General features: G+C 40.2%; 1 protein-coding gene across 2 annotated transcripts in view; it reads left to right on the top strand.

The window, feature by feature from the left end:
• mpped2a (metallophosphoesterase domain containing 2a) overlaps window positions 1-17,606 on the top strand; it is a 77,050-nt gene that overhangs the window by 13,253 nt on the left and 46,191 nt on the right. For both annotated transcript variants that reach the window (XM_084954542.1, XM_084954619.1), the window contains one exon: window positions 10,386-10,567. In XM_084954542.1, the coding sequence (XP_084810668.1) occupies window positions 10,386-10,567 (182 nt within the window). The remainder of the gene's footprint in view (window positions 1-10,385; window positions 10,568-17,606) is intronic.

Below are 17,606 nucleotides of genomic sequence, written 5' to 3'. Positions count from 1 at the left end.
GTGATGTAATTTGTGTGTGTGTGTGTGTGTGTGTGTGTGTGTGTGTGTGTGTGTGTGATGGCATTTTTCAACTGAACGAAGCTGTAAAAATTCTTAAGGAAGGAAATGATATATGGCTTTTAACTGGGTAAGATTATGAAGCCAATCAGATCTGCATGGCTAGGCTGTAGTTTTTAATAGTTCTGGTTGGTACCACAGTTGTTTCGGAGATCAAACTGTATCCTATAAATCCTAAAAAATTCTTGGCGCTTTAAATACATACATATGTATTCTAAATGGGACCTTAAAACCAGCTCTGCTCTTAGCCTTTGGAATAATCTTGTCTTTTCTAGTGTTATATTAAAAGTCACTTTTTAATACAGACTTGGTCCCATGTTGTCTGTCCAGGTGAACACGCAGCTCCACTAGTTTATTCTCCCCGCAGTCCGCTGGTTGGTGTTTGGCCCCGGGGACCACGTCATGACCGTCTCCTCAGCCTTTTCTCCCATCAGCCCTGCAGCCAGGCAGACTGTCAGCAGCACAATTAAGGGCTGTGCCATAATGAAAGGGGCATTAGCAGAAGCAATTTATTTCTCAGCGCAGTGCCGGAAGGTTTCTCCAGCGCTGATATTCCAGCGCAGGCTTTGTGTGCTCTACTCAGCCATTAAGGGAGGGATAAGGAGGACACACACTAGCTGAACAAATGAAGTAGGGGGGGAGCATCAAGGCATAAGGCCACATTTCACCATTCTTGAAAATCAATTCTGATTTGAATATTTTTACTAATATACTTGTGTGTTTTCATTTTTTTTCTTAACTATTTCATAAATGCACGTTCTGTTTGTGCTTTGGCCCCTCTGGGATTTTTCCCGTTTTCTCGTCTCCCACCTTTGCCTCTCTTCTCTGCTCAGTTGTGCACCCCCCACCACCAGCGCCCCTTTCTCCGTTATTCCTGTGTTCATTTTGTTCCTCTGAAGTTTATTGAATTAACGCAGACAGCTGAAACGCAGAAGATAAGAGAGGCGCTCAGTGCTCCTCTCAGAGAAATGGTATTGCAGCGTGGATGAGTGAGCGGTGTGTTTGTGTGCGACTCTTACAGCAGGGGGAGGGGAGCTGATGCAGAGGTTATAGACAGAGGAAATGGGGAGCATTGTGTGTTGATGTTTCTCCTGAAAGGGCGATAAAGGGAGTTTGAGAGTGGTGAAAAAGTAGTGTTGTTGTTGTCTCCAGTTTCATTGTTTGCCTGAGCTTTCCGTTTCTTTTTGCAAAGTCGACACGCAATCAAACTTCTCTTTATATTCTAAAAAAAATGAAGTGCATTATCATTTGTCAGCTGCTATGATTTTTTTTTCTTATGTCGTGCTACCGCACACTGCTCAGTTTACAATCAAAACAACTTTTGTGACCAACGGCATGATACTCACTAATAAACCAGTGTAAACATCACGTTGTTTTCAGTTGGTTCTTCTTCTTGGAAAGCGTTATGGGCTGCAACAGAAAAAAATTATGAAAAAAAAAAAAAAAAAGGTAAAAATGTTTTCTTCAAATGACAAATTAATGTTTGAGAAACTGAACCCAATCAGAGCTTTAGCCTTTTGCTTGAGTGGTTATTATAAATTGCTGATACCTTTTCAAATTAACAGCTAATTGATTATTGGAAACATCTTTTTAGTAGTACCAGAATCGGATATAACATTTTCAGACAGTAATTCAATCCTGCAGTTTCCCCTTTAATGTGGTTCTGTACCGCAAACCTCTGCCCTCTTCCTGTTTCCTACAGATTTCCCCAGCACTTGAAGCAAGATGTCCTGAAAAGTCTGTTTGCTTATTTTAATTTTGATGTCACATGGGAACATTTTAGCACTGAGTATACACGTTTAATCAGTTAAAACAAATATTAAAATAAATATTTTAGAGTCAAGTGGACATGAGATGCGTCTTTCAGCTGGTCAGTGAATCACTGAGTATACAAGTCGTGATCCTCTGTATCATGTATGGATAGGCTGACAGGTTTCGGTTAATTTGCAGACTATTTCCACATTTTCCTTTTGACCCTGGAGGTTTTAGGTAACTCCACTCCACTGGTGGTCTCCATTGATTAATGGGACAACTCCATTAACAACTAAGAAACAGGAAGAGGCTAATCCTTTGGTAGCAGGTGGTAGCAGGTATAAAATATATGGGCAGCTGAGACGGAAACAAGGGGACAGCTCAGATGTCAGTAGCTTTGCTGGTGTGGAGCAGATCCCAAATTAAAGCCTATTGCACCATATTGATACCTGTGGTTTTCAGATTTCAGGCATGCTCATTCTTTGCTAGACTAACTTGCTAAGTGAAGTTCATCCATTTATTTATCCATCTTCTTAACCGCTTATCCAACTAAGGGTCACAGTGGAGCTGGAGAATGTCCCAGGAGTCACTGGGTGAGCAGCAGGGTACACGAAGGATAGGTCACCAGTACATTAAGTTCATACATAATGTATTGTATGCATAATGTTTATTCTTGTATACAAGTCCAAAATCATAAAATCTCAGTAGATTAAAACTGATTAGTCACAACAGTCACTGATGGTGTTAAAAATGTTGAAAAGACTGACAAAATTCCCTGCAGTGCTTCTGTCTACTCGCGTCTTTCTGTAGCTGCGCCTGCGTAGTGGCATCTGGGAGACTGCTGCTAACTTCGGTGGAGCTTGGAGAGCGATTACCGTGACTTATTAGAAGCGTGACAGTCAAACATGGTTTTAATGATGATTAAAATTCGAAACGGTAACGCCTAGCAATTGGGAATTTAACCACGGTAACTATGGTAACTGTGTTAACCGGTAAGTGTGTGACAAAGAAAAACAGAAGCTCAGTTATGATTTTGAATATCTTGCATAGATGTTGTTCTTCTTTCTAGTGAGAAATCAGCTTAATTCTGTGTATTTATGTTTAATCACATTGCATTATCCCTAAAAATGGCATAAAGTTTATTTCAAATGTCGGAGCACTCCTATTGGAAGAGGATAATTACAGATTTTCTAAACTGCTAAAACACTCTCTTCTATTCTCCGAAGCCCATTATCAGTGTCCACAGCCAGTTTATTGAATCAGTCACTCTTTTGGCAAAATCTTTAACAGTTTTCACCGCGTTAGAAATAATTTGCAGAATTTATTTGGCCTTTTTTTTTCTTTTTTAAAACAATAACAGTGAGAAAGAAGTTAAAAACAACTAAAGCACAGATGTCATTTCCAAAGCACACTTTGTTCACTCTTGCTGTTAATGATGTCAGTTGACCATTATACACCAGTGAGGGTGAGCTGAAGGTCAACAGCAACAATAGGTGGGAGCAATCTGAGAAGCAGAGGAGGAAGATGAGGAAGAGCCAGATCAAGAACAGTAATTACAGATGAAATTTGAGCAGCTGTGATAGACCATGTTTTTGTATATGAATGATGAACCACATGAAAAGAAAGAGGGGAAAAATATATTCTGGGAGACTTGGACGATGAGTGCCTTCTTTCACATTTTTCACCTACAACATAATGTTTACTTGATTCATACTAAAAGTAAGGACGGTAAATAGTCCTACTTCTTGTTTCATAAGTCTTGTGGGATATACAGTATGTATTAAATATAAACATTTACTGTGTGCTTTATTGTGATTGTTCTGTAAATAAAGGAAGTAGAGCAAAGTGAACAACCTGGCCTAAACAGGTCATCTGTTGCGTCCATAATAGTCTTTACTGTATTCTGATGTTTCAGTGCAACACTTATAATAATAATAAAAAGCAAAATTTGAGATGGGGGTGGCAGTGGTGGGTCCTGTTTCTGTTTTTGCATCACATTTTTGTAGCTTTTGCAGAATTACACAAGAGCCACATGTGGTTGGAAAGATCTGGGTTTTGTGTTCTGAACACTGCGTTTTCATTTGTTTTCATGTAGACTGTAAATGAATGCCTTGTACTGTTATTATTTTGACTGGCTCTGTGTGATCTAAAACACTACTGTGTGGTTTTGAGCATGGATAACACTGTTTTCATGCCATTCGTGTGTTTTTTGCCAGAAGGGTCAGGGGTTTTTGTTCAAACCCAAATTGGAAGTTGGACTTTGTGATTAGGAATTTTGAAGAAAAGGGTCTAAGGTTTCAAAAACATGAATGAACATTTGTGACAAACTGTAACTAAATGGCTTATAAAGCCGACCGCAAAAACATTTGGACAAGCTTTTAAAACTTTGCCATTTACAAATGAAATTCGACTAGGCTACAAAAAAACATTTGCAAGCAGATCAGTCGAGCGCAAATGATTGCTCAGACTTCACCCATCTTTGAACTCTGACTTCATATTAATGTCATTCTTACTCAGAACTGCCTTTGTGTCACTTGCTATAGTAGGTATATCCTATTAGGAACACATTTTGTCATCATTACGAACACGCACAGATTTCCAGAGTAAAACAATACAATCCCTGCTGTCAGAGCTCAGACATTTGAGAAAGAGGCAATAAACTCTCAGACTATGGTGTCTCTAAGAGTCTTGGGATCTTCAGGCTCACCTGTCTCTCTTTTGTCTTTGTACTCTATAGTTTCTTTGATAAAATAATGACTTTCACGGTTGCAATATTTGGGAGGTTACAGTTCTGCAGTGACTCCTCTGGTCTTTTTGTTTTCTACTTTAGGTTGTATACATGAAGTCATCTGTTTGTGTTGGACAGCAGGATTTAAATGTAACCGGCTCTTCGTGCTGTGCAGCACACACTAGAGATCTGTGGGTTTTTGGTCTTGTTTAGGGTTTTTTTTTCTCCACTAAAAAAAATGAAAACGGAAGAAATGCAATCAATCATAATGATTATGTGGACTCCTTAAAGAGCTCAGCGAGCCAGGAGAGTGACAGAGATGGCGACCTTCTTATCTCCACCGAGTTAAGAGGAGCGAGCTCAGGCAGCACTTTGACCCCGTTTGCTTGTGTGTTTTTTCAAAAGGCCACGGAGCCAAGTGCGCTCAGTCAAACGAATGTCCTCCTACAGACATCAGAGAGCACTTCTCCTTTCCTCCTTTGCTCTCTCCCACACAGTTGTTTTTCCTCACAGTTTCACTCTTCTGCAATGACACATGTGAGCAAGAACTGTATAAGGTCCACGCTTTAGCTGCGCTTCACATTTACTTTGTTCAGTTTTCCTCTCTGCAAAGCACCTCCAGCTTGTGACTTTAATGCTGCTATTGTGAGCGCGGTATTTATGTGAGGGTTTTATATTACTCCAGACTCTAATGTTAATAATCACATCGTGATATTGAAGTGATTAATTTACAAAGTCCTTGTCAAATTTCAATCTGCTGCATTGTGTGACATGAATAAATGACTTTAGAAGAGATACTTCACTTTTTTTCCCTTTTTTTTAATAAAGCAGGGAAGAAAGAAAGAACAAGCTGTTGTTTTGTTAGAGAGAAGAGCTTTTCAGTTCCAAAATGTAGATTATTTATAGTCATCTGCAAATTTTGTAATTAAAGACACAATAAGTGCATGACAGTAAGAATAAAAACTGCTGCAGCAGTATAGTTGGATTTCTTTAAATTGACATTAGTAATGTGTTGCAGCCATAGGTGAACAGAGTTAATGCCCTTCGGTTTCCGAGCTGAAGGATCACAGGCATTTCTTCATCGCCGAGATATTTCTGCAGCCACAAAGCTCGGTTTTGTGTCAGCTCCAGTGTCATGGCGGATTTCAAAGTGTGCTCCTGCCCTCCCCAAGCGCATTAGCATTTCTCCTCTCCCCCCACCACTCTTTTTTTTTTTCCTTCCCCCCCCCCCCCCCACCACAGTCTTCCCTCTGATGTCACACCGAAGCTCAGACATGTTAACACAAACCTTCATGCTAACACAGTTCAGTCTGTCACTGGAGAATATTCTTTTACCTGCTTCTGGAGCACAGGAAGACTTTTTCATTTTCGCTTTCTCCATTTACAATAGATCAGAGGCCTCTGCTGCACCGCTGAACTCCTGAACTCCTGTATACATTACTAATGAACCTCTGGATTGTTATACAGTCATATGTTAACAGGAAAGACAAGGGCGCACTCTCTCTCTCTTTCGGTGTGCGTGTGTATGTGAGACCAATGCATTACTGTCATGAAGGTTTCTTGGCCTGGGCCTGCTCTAATTGATAGGGGCTGCTGGTATTTACTTACATTCTCTGGGCGGATTAAATCTCAAAGGAAAGGGGAGGTTGTTTTTCTCCTGGCTTTGTTTTAATATCAATGTGTGTGTGTGTGTGTGTGTGTGTGTATTTTTTCATCCCATGTGGTTCTGCATTTGTCCTTTCTCCATGACGAGAACTGTCCAATCCTGTAAAGCTGCATGCCGCCCAGGTACCACAGAGCACCAAATCTAATCAGCTGCTACAGTCAAATGTACACGCTACTTTGCTGGCTTCGTTTGTTTTTTGTTTGTGTGTGTGTGTGTGTGTGTGTGTGTGTGTGTGTGTGTTAGGAGTAGAGAGACTCATTTACTGCACACAGTCAATAGTAAATATCATTAACTCTGTGGCTACTTTTTAATTTGTTCAGTGTGTTTAATATGTAGTCGAGGTCTGCCTGGATAACTGAGACACTTCATATGCTACAGTGTATCAGAGCAAAGCTGAGGTCTCCCAGCTGAGGCAGTGGAAGAAGGGACAGAAGCAACAAATAGCAAATGCTGACTGAGTGCAAAGGACATGCAAGAAAATGTAAGTCGAAGGCTAGATTCAGATTTCTGGTTGAATACTGCGGACACAAGCAACTGGTCAGTAGACCAGAATCAGGCACTGGGATAGGACTGATAGGACTCGATATTTTTTAGCTGGATGGTGATATAAGATATATATCTCGATATTTTTTTTTAAAGCCATAAAGTAAGAACAAAAAGAGAGTTCTTAGTCAAAGCTGTGTCCCAGATGTCACACAGGCACTTTTATTAACATACAGGATAGATGTACATGAAAACATTACTCAAAAATAAATTATGAGCATTTATTAAATAATAATGCTCCATAAATAAAAGAAAACAATGTTGTTTTTGTGCATAACAAAAAGCTCACAATTGTGCAGTCAAAATGTAAACAAAAAGATGCTGAGCATGATAACAAAGACAGACAGGTTTACAGCTGCTCTGTTCTCAAGTTCTACTGCGTCATTGACAGCCTGGAGTTTGAAATCCTCTTTGTAACCACGTCGCTGAACATGTGCCATTTATGGTTCTTATACACACCCAGTACGGTAATATTACGTTGAAGCACAGTACGTATTACTCCGCGAGGCTCCTCGGCAGCCGTAATGCTCCGACAATCCATCAAGCGGTGCAGCTCCGTAGCTTACCAAAGTCGTACTACAACATTTTTTGACAGATTTCTGAGCGCCGTGTACCACATAAAATCGGTTCGCGGTCATCAAGCACAACCAGAATTCATACATAAGGCGCACCATCAACTTTTGAGAAAATGAAATGATTTTAGGTCGTGCAGCCCGTTAGCGTGGTTAGCTCGTTAACACGTTGACGCCGTCCAGCCCCACGCACGGGGCGATGCGCAGTAACTCGTTAACGGAGATTTGCCGTGTCTTGTCGTTGCCTGCAGGTGAAGCTATGGGGGAGGGGGAGGCGAGGCCGAGTAACGTTGCGTAGAGACAAAAGTGGACGAAAGAGAGGCAAACTTGCGGCTCCACAAGTATAATTACGTAACTTATACTATATCGATATAAACGATATTGTCACATCTCATATCTCGTATAAAAATATATCGATTTTTTTTTTTAAAAACTGGATATATCGCCCAGCCCTACACTGGGATGTACATTAAAGATCTAAAAATTAAAAAGGAACAATATAATAACTGAAGAGGTCTTTTCTCAATCAAAGTTGCTCTTAGATTATTGGTATTGGGTGTGAATGGCATAGCTCTGCCTTTGTATTTAAGAACAAAAGAGAAGGTAAGTGAAGGGAAAGTTTGTTTCAGGTATTGTTAGTTTTGTAAGAGTCACAGATCCATGATTTTAGAGCTTTATCAGATGAAATACTGCACAGTGGTTTACTTGTAAAAGTATTTATTATTCTGCTAAAGTATGCGTGCCTTCATTTATCTAACACGTTCAAACAACTCAGCGCTATGGTTACCAGTGTCGTCTTGGATTTCAGGACCCATTTCATTTTCTGCTTTTTCTGTTAGTTTTGTTTGTTTGTTTGTTTTGGGGGGGGGGTTGCCCCTCCCCCCATCCCCCCATCCTGTTGGCTGGGGTCTGCAAACCTCACAACCTGTAAACAGCTGATAAATGGTGGGAATCTGTAAGCTTTCCTGTCTGAAAATCGAGGGTTTTTTTATGTAGTGCACAGCGACGTTGGCGTGTCAGTCAGTGTTTAAGCATATTTTTTGCAGTACATTGAGTTCATGTAGTTTTGTAGAGTCAACAACAACAAACAGTTGTTCTACATGGAGATGCAGACATGTTGAGATGATAAAAGTTTGTCAGCTGGATTTAACTTTTCTGTTTCTATCAAAGCATTTCTGAATGTGCGAGGCCTTTTATGGTCAGTGCTACAAAGCAATGAATATGACTTTTGAATGATTTTTGCTATTCAGTGAGTTAGTCATTCTTTCATGTATTGATTTTTTAAAATCACATTGGTGAAAATATATTTGCACCTTTTTTTCTTTTCTTTTTTTGGCTTTTGATTTAAAAAAATTATACTCTAAATCACAACATAGCACTTCTATGTAGGGGTCACTGATGGGTATGATCAAGCCACTAAATGAAGTCGTGTCTTTTTGAAGAGTGGTATTCGTAATGTTTTGGAGGTTGAATGCTGTGCATAAGTAGGGTTTTCCTTTGAGGGTGAGAATTGACATTGACGGAGGCTAAGAGAGGGTTTCTGGAATCAGACCGACAGCAGACTGCACACTAGAGATGTTTGTCACAGACAGTGACCAGCTTGTTCATCGTTGTCTTACCATTAACACAATCCTGCGACATTTTAACTCAACACAAAGTGTTTTTAAAAAGGGAGCAGCACCAGTATCCAGGCTGTCTGTTGGCTGGCCACGTCTAATATTCTGATCTGTGTGGCACAGAAAAAAAAACGTGAAAATGTGAACACACAAGTACAGCCGCACACACACACAGACCAGATAAGATGTTCTTTTGTGCAAAAGTGCCTATTTTCTCCATCTCCTTTAATGGCGTTTCCTCCAGTCTGAAACCTTTTGATTTCATCTGCTTCTCTGGCTGTTTCCACGCCATGTTTGTGCACACATGCAAGTTTAACTCTGTGTGTGTGTGTGTGTGTGTGTGTGTGTGTGCGCGCGCGCGTGCGCATACTTGTCAGGTTGGAGATTGCAGTGTTGATTATGTGTCTGATGTTGTCGACGGAGTGACATCCCTTCTAATGAAATAATGGTCTAGTCCCAGAGTGGTGGAGGATTGCACATTGTAGACCTCAATTATAGACAAGATTTTTTTTCCCTCCTGTCAGAAAAAAAATACAGGTTTTTCTTTCCTTTTAACACAAGTGCTTACAACAAACAAAAGGCTAAATAAAGGAGTTACTTTTCAGCCAGACTTGGGTCTAAGTGATTTTTCTTTAGATAATGGATAGAAAGGACACAGAATGCCTTAATACACCATCTCTTTAGCCAATCTGATGCCACAAAACAGCTATTGCCCTCACCATGTGCAGAAATCAGCCACAGCAAACTGGTTGTTTTCCAGTCCACACTACACTTTTCTTGGTTTTTTTGGGGGGGTTTTTCGGCACTCTTGTAATGTCCCCTCTTTTCTTTGAGATGGATTTTACTCTGCTACATGCATTATCCTGTGAGCCGTGTAATTTATTTTGCACAACAAATGATCTTTTTAAGCGTCCTATTTTCTGCTGTGTCCCTTCTAAAAGCTGCTGTGAAATTAGTATATATTTTCTTCTTTTAAAAAAATAAAAAGTCTTGTTTTGGGGATACTTTATATTTTATCACAAACAGGGAGAAGATTTTCAGATGGTCATTTTCAAAATTGGAAATTGAATAAATAAAAATTAGGTTTGACTACTTTCAATTTCATTATTATTTTTATTTTTTTAATGACAAGGTAAATAGAAATTTCTTGAGAAAGTCTAAGCTCAGGTCCTACAGACAATTCAATTTTTTTTTTTTTTTAAATAGACAGTAAAGTGTCTTCAAACAATCTCAGTACGTAGCTATTGTCACAAATGGTGACAAAATGTATCAAATCACCATTTGTGACAACAGCCACACACTGAGATTGTACTGCGATCAATATACTGACTCTAATTAATCACTAAATAGTCTTTGGTAATTAATTCAGTTACTGAAAAAGAGCTAGTCAGGTCCCAGTCAGTCATGTAATGCAGCTTTAGTGACGACAACTTTCTCTCTGTCTTTTTCAGGGTGGACCCTATTCCGTATGACACTCCCAAGCCAGCGGGACACACCAGGTTTGTGTGTGTTTCAGACACACACTCGCGTACAGATGGCATCCAGATGCCCTATGGCGATGTGCTGTTGCACATGGGTGACTTCACTGAGCTGGGCCTGCCCTCTGAAGTTAAGAAGTTCAACGACTGGCTAGGTACTGAACTACTTTACCCACATGCTCAGTACAGCTGTTCTAGATTCATGCATTGTTTTTCTCTCACACACAAACACACACACGCACAAATGCAAAGCCTCTAAAGAGCAGGGGGCAGGGCCTGAAACATGTTTAACTGTTAACCAGTCAACACAATGAACCCCTCCGCCTCCCCTCTGTTTAGCCCCAACTGCTGTGCTAAAGTGTCCAGTTTAACCCCTTTGACCTAACACCCTGGATCAGTTAACCTTTCACCTCTCCCTCTGGCCCCATGCTGTAGGTAAATCTTTAGCTTTCATGTGTGTATGTGTGTTCCAAGTTGTGTGGTTTCAGAACCGTTAGCCAGTGCTTGGTTTGTGGACCCATGAAACCATTTTTGGCCCCATGTTATAGACATGTTTCACTCAGTAGAAGCACACACGCTGCATGCCTGTGCCTCTCACACTCTAAATCAGTAGGTACCACTAACTAGACTGGGCTATAGTACTTCAGGATTTTGAATTATTTTTTTCTTTAGTTTTAACTGTTTGCATTTGTCTGTTGATCAGCCAGAACAGTGTCCTGAAATTACATTTAACCTTTAAGCTTTAGGATTGTGTGGCTTACACGTTCACACACCCCCTGGTCTCCCTGGTTCAAGACCAGGAGGAGACTCAAGCTGAGCAGCTGAAAGAATCTTTAAACTTTGATTGCAGTCTCTGAGCATGTAGACTGAAGACTGCTGAAGGAAATTGTTTGACGAATTGGAGTCCCTCACAAGCTCTTATGTTCTGAACTGTCGCACAGACTCACAGAGACGATTCACAATGTTGTCAAGCCCTACATAATATTTCTGGCCGGAGGGGTTTAATAAACATGGCCTGCAAAAACGGTTCATCAGCAAAAAAAAAAAAACAACTCACTTTGTGTTCAATCAGCGCATATCGTTGATTTCAGTAGTTTGATCTGTGTGCTGAAAAGTGGACGGAAAATGAAAATGTTGAACATGTGGCAACATTTTCCATGGTGGTGGTGTTATTTAACTGTAACGAAAACAACGTTTAATTTTAGAGAATAAACATTGATTTTTTTTAAAAAGTTGATTTATAAACCTGTCACGACTTATTTTCATATTTTCAGAGTGGAAACCTTTAGCTTGTAAACCTTTTGAAGTAGTACTCCTCGAAATCTGTGTTTTGAGTATCAAACACTTTGCCCCCCTGTAGAGTTGAAAGGTGGCTGTCAAAGTTGTGCCTCTCCAAAGATGACAGGGGCTGCAGTCAGTCTGCTTTCACTGCATTTACAGTGGATTCTAGCACTGACCCAATTTTCACAGCCAAATAAAAATCTAGTTTGCAGAAACTTCTCAACCCTTTCCTGCAGCATGATCCACTTCTCCAACACTCTGTATCCATTTTTTAATTCATTTTTAATAGAATTTGGCTGAAAATGCATTTTCATTTCACTCCTAATACACAGTCCTGTTGAGTTCACAGCCTACTGCTCTTATACTCCATGTAACACATGACTGCAGATACATTGCAAATATTTTTATCGACCAGGGTTACTTTCATGTCACTGTGTCAGTCCACGCTAAGATTTTTCTTTCTGCAAGCTACACTTTTTTTTTTACCTTGGTAAATATATATATATATATATATATATATATATATATATATATATATATATATATATAAAATATTGCTAAACATGATGAAGAGTAGAGGAGAGAGGACTTTCTACACTGAGATGCATCTTAAACAGTTCAAACTACAATGTGAAAGGCTGAATGTGAGTGTTGAAAGTTCAAAACCTGCTCCAAACGTTAAAAGTTGGTCAGAGCTGATAGAACACATTTAAACCTTTAAAGTCTGCATTTTCAGCTTTATGAATTCTGAATGTGATTGGTTGTCAGTCACAGTAGTACGCCCACTTTTGCCAGCTTGACTCTTTAAAGTACTCTCAGGTGCTTTGCCCTTAATTACCCTGAAACACACACGCGCGCATTTAAGTTTACACTGGAATTTATGATCCCGAGATGCATCGAGAGCTAATTTAGAGCAGCGGGAATGAAACCTATAGACCGGGGAGCCATGATTCTTTCATTTCCAGTATTAGAGAACACACACACTCTTTTCCAGACATGCGCACACACACACACACGCACACATCATACATGCACTCATACCAAAAAAAAGAACAGACACTCATGCTGGCTTTTACACGTCCCTTTTCTTTCCCCCTTAAACACCACCTGGCCCCACCAGGAGGTTGTCCATCAACGCAGACAGTCAGTGCGTGTGTGTCTGCGTGTGCAGACGTGGTTGTGCGCTTTGTTCATCCAGAGTGAAAAGAGAGATATTGGCCATAATGGGGAATCGATGCAGAGCAAAGTGGAAAATGACTTTGTGTAGTTGGGAGCACCCTGCCTGCTAATGCCTCATAGAAGACTGTGTGTCTGCAGACTATACACCTGGTCCTCCAACTCAAATGACTGATGTAGAGTAGAAGAGGTAGAAAATGGCAATGGGGTAGTCTAGCTGCTTGTTGGAAAAAAACCTTTAAATAAATGAATTTAGTTTTTGGCATCGTTACACTTTTACATAATTAAATTTAAAATGGAAACTATTTGATTGTGCTGTATTTTTTTTTCTTTTTTTAATCATATTTATCATTTGCTCTTCAGATGACACACAGGTCTCTGCAGCCTCCACAATGAGAGAAATGTAGTTTATTTATCTTGTGCCTCTTTCATTTCTGCTGTTAGCTTTACATGGCTAACAGCTTCGAATGAATGTGAACCAAGTACTTGTCAAAGGTTTGATATTGGGTTAAAGGTCACTTTTGGACCTTGTTGATGTAGGAGAGTTTCAGAGAGTGAAAGTGAGACCAGGAGACTAGACCGTCTTTTACATTTGTCAGGCACAGCAGTTCAGTAATTGTTTTCAGTGTTTCTCAGGGTGAAAGATCCAGATTAAAATGTATGGAATGTTTGCCAGGTCAGTGGTTGTGTAACGCAGTTTAATTATTGGGCAGAAGCGGCGTCCTGCAGGTAGGCATCTTAATGGTACAAAGCATTATTGAAGCTGAAACTGGGGAAAAACAGAGGTCTCATCAGATAAATCTGAACAGATTTTCTGGGATGGAGGAGGAATTTGTTGTAGGTGTGCAGCTTTTTTTTTTGAAAAGTCTGTGCTGCCTCATCTATCTGCTCCTCTCACACTACAGAGGAGACAGCAGTTTGTCCGGGCCATCGACTGCTGTTTGGCCTCTTGGAGGAGATCATTGGAGATCGATGCTGAGAAGCGAGATCTCCCTGACCCGGACTGTCTGATGGCTGAGCATTGACTCTGATCTCCTACTTTAAGCTGCTCCCAAGCTGCTCTGTAGTGTGTGTGTGTGTGTGTGTGTGTGCGCGCGCATTTGTGTGGGTAAAGAATAAATCATTTGGCCCAACTTAAAAACGTACAATCACCTCAATTACCTAATCAAGCTGCAAAAAAACAAACAAAAAACCCAAACATCTCCAGTTTTTCTCAGTTGTGCTTTTTTCCCCCTGCTAAACAGCATTTGAGGTCATCATCTTAGAGATGTAAAATATCCACATTTTACGCCTCCAGCGCACACATAGCATCATTAGCATTCATTAATGTTTTTTTCCCTCCAACGATCACAGGATAAATGCTTTCATTTGTTTGTTTTTTTGTGTTTGGTTTCTTTGCTCTGTTTTGTTCTCTACCAATGGTGGAGATTCAAAGAGAACCCAGTGAAAATCAATAAGGAATCGAATTGATAAGTCATATTGCTAATGCAATCGAATCGCTAAATTCTTCTTCATTCCCATCCCTACTTATGCACCTCTTTATTTTATTTAATTTTATTTTTTTTAATTTGTAGGAATTTCAAAGACACTTCTTTCACCTTGTCATTATAGGATATTGTGTGTAGGATTTTGTGGTGAAAACTGAATTTAATCCATTTTGGAATAAGGTTGTAACATGACGCTGTGTGGAACGAGTGAACCACAGTGAATTCTTTCCATATAGACTGTATCTACGAGTAGGTCAGCGAGGCTATAGTTAGGACAAGCTCCACTGCAATCAGACACTGGGGTTCAATGATGTCAGTCCATTGTTTGTTTTCTAGTAATTAACAGCTGCCGGGAAGCTTTTGATGCTGGATTGTCATCATCTCTATTCACTATTTTCTCTTCTCCATGTCTTACCTCACTGACTACCAGTGTTGGGTAAGTTACTTTAAATTAGTAACTTAGTTACATTACTAGTTACTTCTATAAAAAGTAACTCAGTTACTTCAAGTTACTCGTTACTTTCAGAGTAACTAGTTACTAGGGAAAGTAACTTTGGTTTTATTGAGAATTCTCTTGTTAATGTGTTGCTTCCATAACCCAGCAAGATTGCCAGTCTTCTAGCTTGCTTACTTGCCACAAGTGCACTGTGCCACCTACCAATAGAAAGGAAAAAATAATGTGCACATTTCCACGAGAGAAATCCCACACCTGATTCTATCCTAGCCTGCTTTTTACATCCAACACAAAAACTGCAGTCGTGGTGCTTTCGATTGTACTCAGAACTCTGAAATTCTGCCTTCTGAATAGGAAGATGTAGGTAACACCAGACTGCAGATGAGCTGCATACAGGGCTGGACTGGGACAAAAAAATCGTCCCGGGCATTTTGACTAGAGACCGGCCCGCCATTATAGGAAAAATCATAAAGCCTTTGAATGAAAATAAACACTGTTGTGACAGTGATGTTCACTGTTCTGATGGTATATATGTATCAATCTATCAATTGTTTGTTGTAAGACTCAGATAATTATTTTTTTTTAAAGTGAGACATTTTAAATGAGAATAAGAAAGTATTTCCTTGTGCCCACTTCTCCCTTTTAATGCCCTACATGGACCCCTGGCAACACTTTGCTAGACCCGCCCCTGCACAGTTACCAGCTGTCAGCTACTTAGAAAAGGATCCTGGTGTTATTTGTCTCTCAGAAACAGTTCATAACTTCCCTTCAACTCATTCATGTCACCTAAAAGGTAAACCTGTTTCTCCATCACAGCTCTGATGATTCAGTAAGGACATCTCCTGGTTTCATCTTCATGTTTCCCTCTCACCAGATAACCAAACCGACATCATGACCAGCAGGTTCCAGCAAACATCAGCTGATACTAGAAATTAATATTAAATAAATTCTAACAACAGCTGATCAAGCTTAAACGTGCTGCTGTTGTTTAACGCGACATCCGCTGGTTTCCTCTTTCTGGCGCAAAGTGGGCGATAAACAAACAAGAGAGAAAAGCCAATCAGCTGATCACTGATCAGTTTCATGATTGAAGTAGAATCATGAGAGGGAGGGTGAGAGAATGAGAGAAGAAGAGGCAGCCGTGCAGCAAAGACAGAATAACTCCAGCTTTGTGTCTTTTTCATTATAGCTGAAGTCCGGGACAAACTGTGTTCCTTTTCACCTCAATACGAAACCCGTAATATTTTCTCTGAATACGAGACGATTCCGTTTTTTACGGGACGGTTGGCAACTCTAATAATTAACCTTATGAACAAAATAAAGTTCAACTTCAGTAACATAGCACGCAGTACGAAAAAGTCAGCATAACGAAAATAAACTCTACCTAAACTTGGTTCATATCTGACCCAGATGGACTGCAGGTTATAACTTCTTACCTGAAGTTCAGTTCACCTGACACTCTCGGACCAGCGGCCGCTTCGGGTCTCTCCTCTTGCCTCCCTTTTCCTTCATCCACCTGCTGGCTTCCACCACTTGCTAATGTTATTGAATCTGTGGAAGCTCTGCGATAGCCACCACACGAAGTAACGAATAACGAGCCTATTTAAATCCCAGTAACGAGTAACGCGTTCCCGGTTGACTACACACTGCTCTACCCTCCAGCTCTCTCTCACACACACACACACACACACACACACACACACACACACACACACACACACACACACACACACACACACGGTGACAGTTGAAGAGACAAACTATGAAAGGGACTAGCATGATCAAAAATGACTAAATTCATCTCAAAATATATGGAAGTAAGTAGGTAAATAATGTTAATGAGGTCGGTGGGTTTTATATATCTTTTTCCTTTGGCTTCTTAGTAGGAAGGCAGAACACTGGAGTGTATTATTGCCGGTCATGTTTACTGACATAGGCCAACTCTGAGCTGAAACCCTGATATTTAAATATCTAGATACTGACTAATGAGTGAACGTTTGTTTTGTTAAATAGGGGTATATTTTTTGTTTCGGCTCTAATTAAAATAGATTTTTAAATACAATTGCATAGCTTGATTACTCTGCATGTCTTAAGGGATGAATTTATAGAAACAGACAAAAGGATGATTTATTAAACTCCTATTCAACCCTGGCAAAGTGTGTATTTTTAGTGTTGCACTGTGGAAAACACTTTCTAAATGAAATGTTTTTAATGTGCAGATGTCGTCTTAAATGTCTCGTCTGCCTCTTTGAGAGGTATGACAAAGCATTTCAGTGCTTCGTTTTCTTCAGAGTTTTGTTTTGATCTTTGTACTCTCCTTCATACCTCTGGCTGTCGGTGAAGAATGAAAAATAAATCCAGGTGTATCACAGAATCAGGACTCTGTTAGATGTATCACGGTAGCAATAAAAAGCAGTAGAAATTCTCAGTGGAGTAATGGAGACGGAGTTGGTTGGTGGTAATTATGTTTTCCCCAGATTTTCCCTGCCTGGTGTCGGATGATTCGCTTTGGGTTGTGTGTGAGCGTGCAAATGGATGCGTGATCCAGTTAGAGTGCTGGGGGACTGAGAGACGGCGCTCTCATTTAAGTTTACACTGGAATTTATGATCCCGAGATGCATCGAGAGCTAATTTAGAGCAGCGGGAATGGAAACCTATAGACCGGGGAGCCATGATTCTTTCATTTCCAGTATTAGAGAACACACACACTCTTTTCCAGACATGCGCACACACACACACACACACACACAGACACTTGAGCTGGATGTGGCAGACTTTTTGTTTGTCTTGAGCTGA

This window comes from Perissodus microlepis, chromosome 1 (genome assembly GCF_051167445.1).
Source record: "Perissodus microlepis isolate ML-2025 ecotype Zambia chromosome 1, ASM5116744v1, whole genome shotgun sequence".
Taxonomy (NCBI): Eukaryota; Metazoa; Chordata; class Actinopteri; order Cichliformes; family Cichlidae; genus Perissodus; species Perissodus microlepis.
The sequence above is the reverse complement of the archived record's forward strand: the minus strand, read 5'-3'. Positions and strand labels throughout refer to the sequence as shown.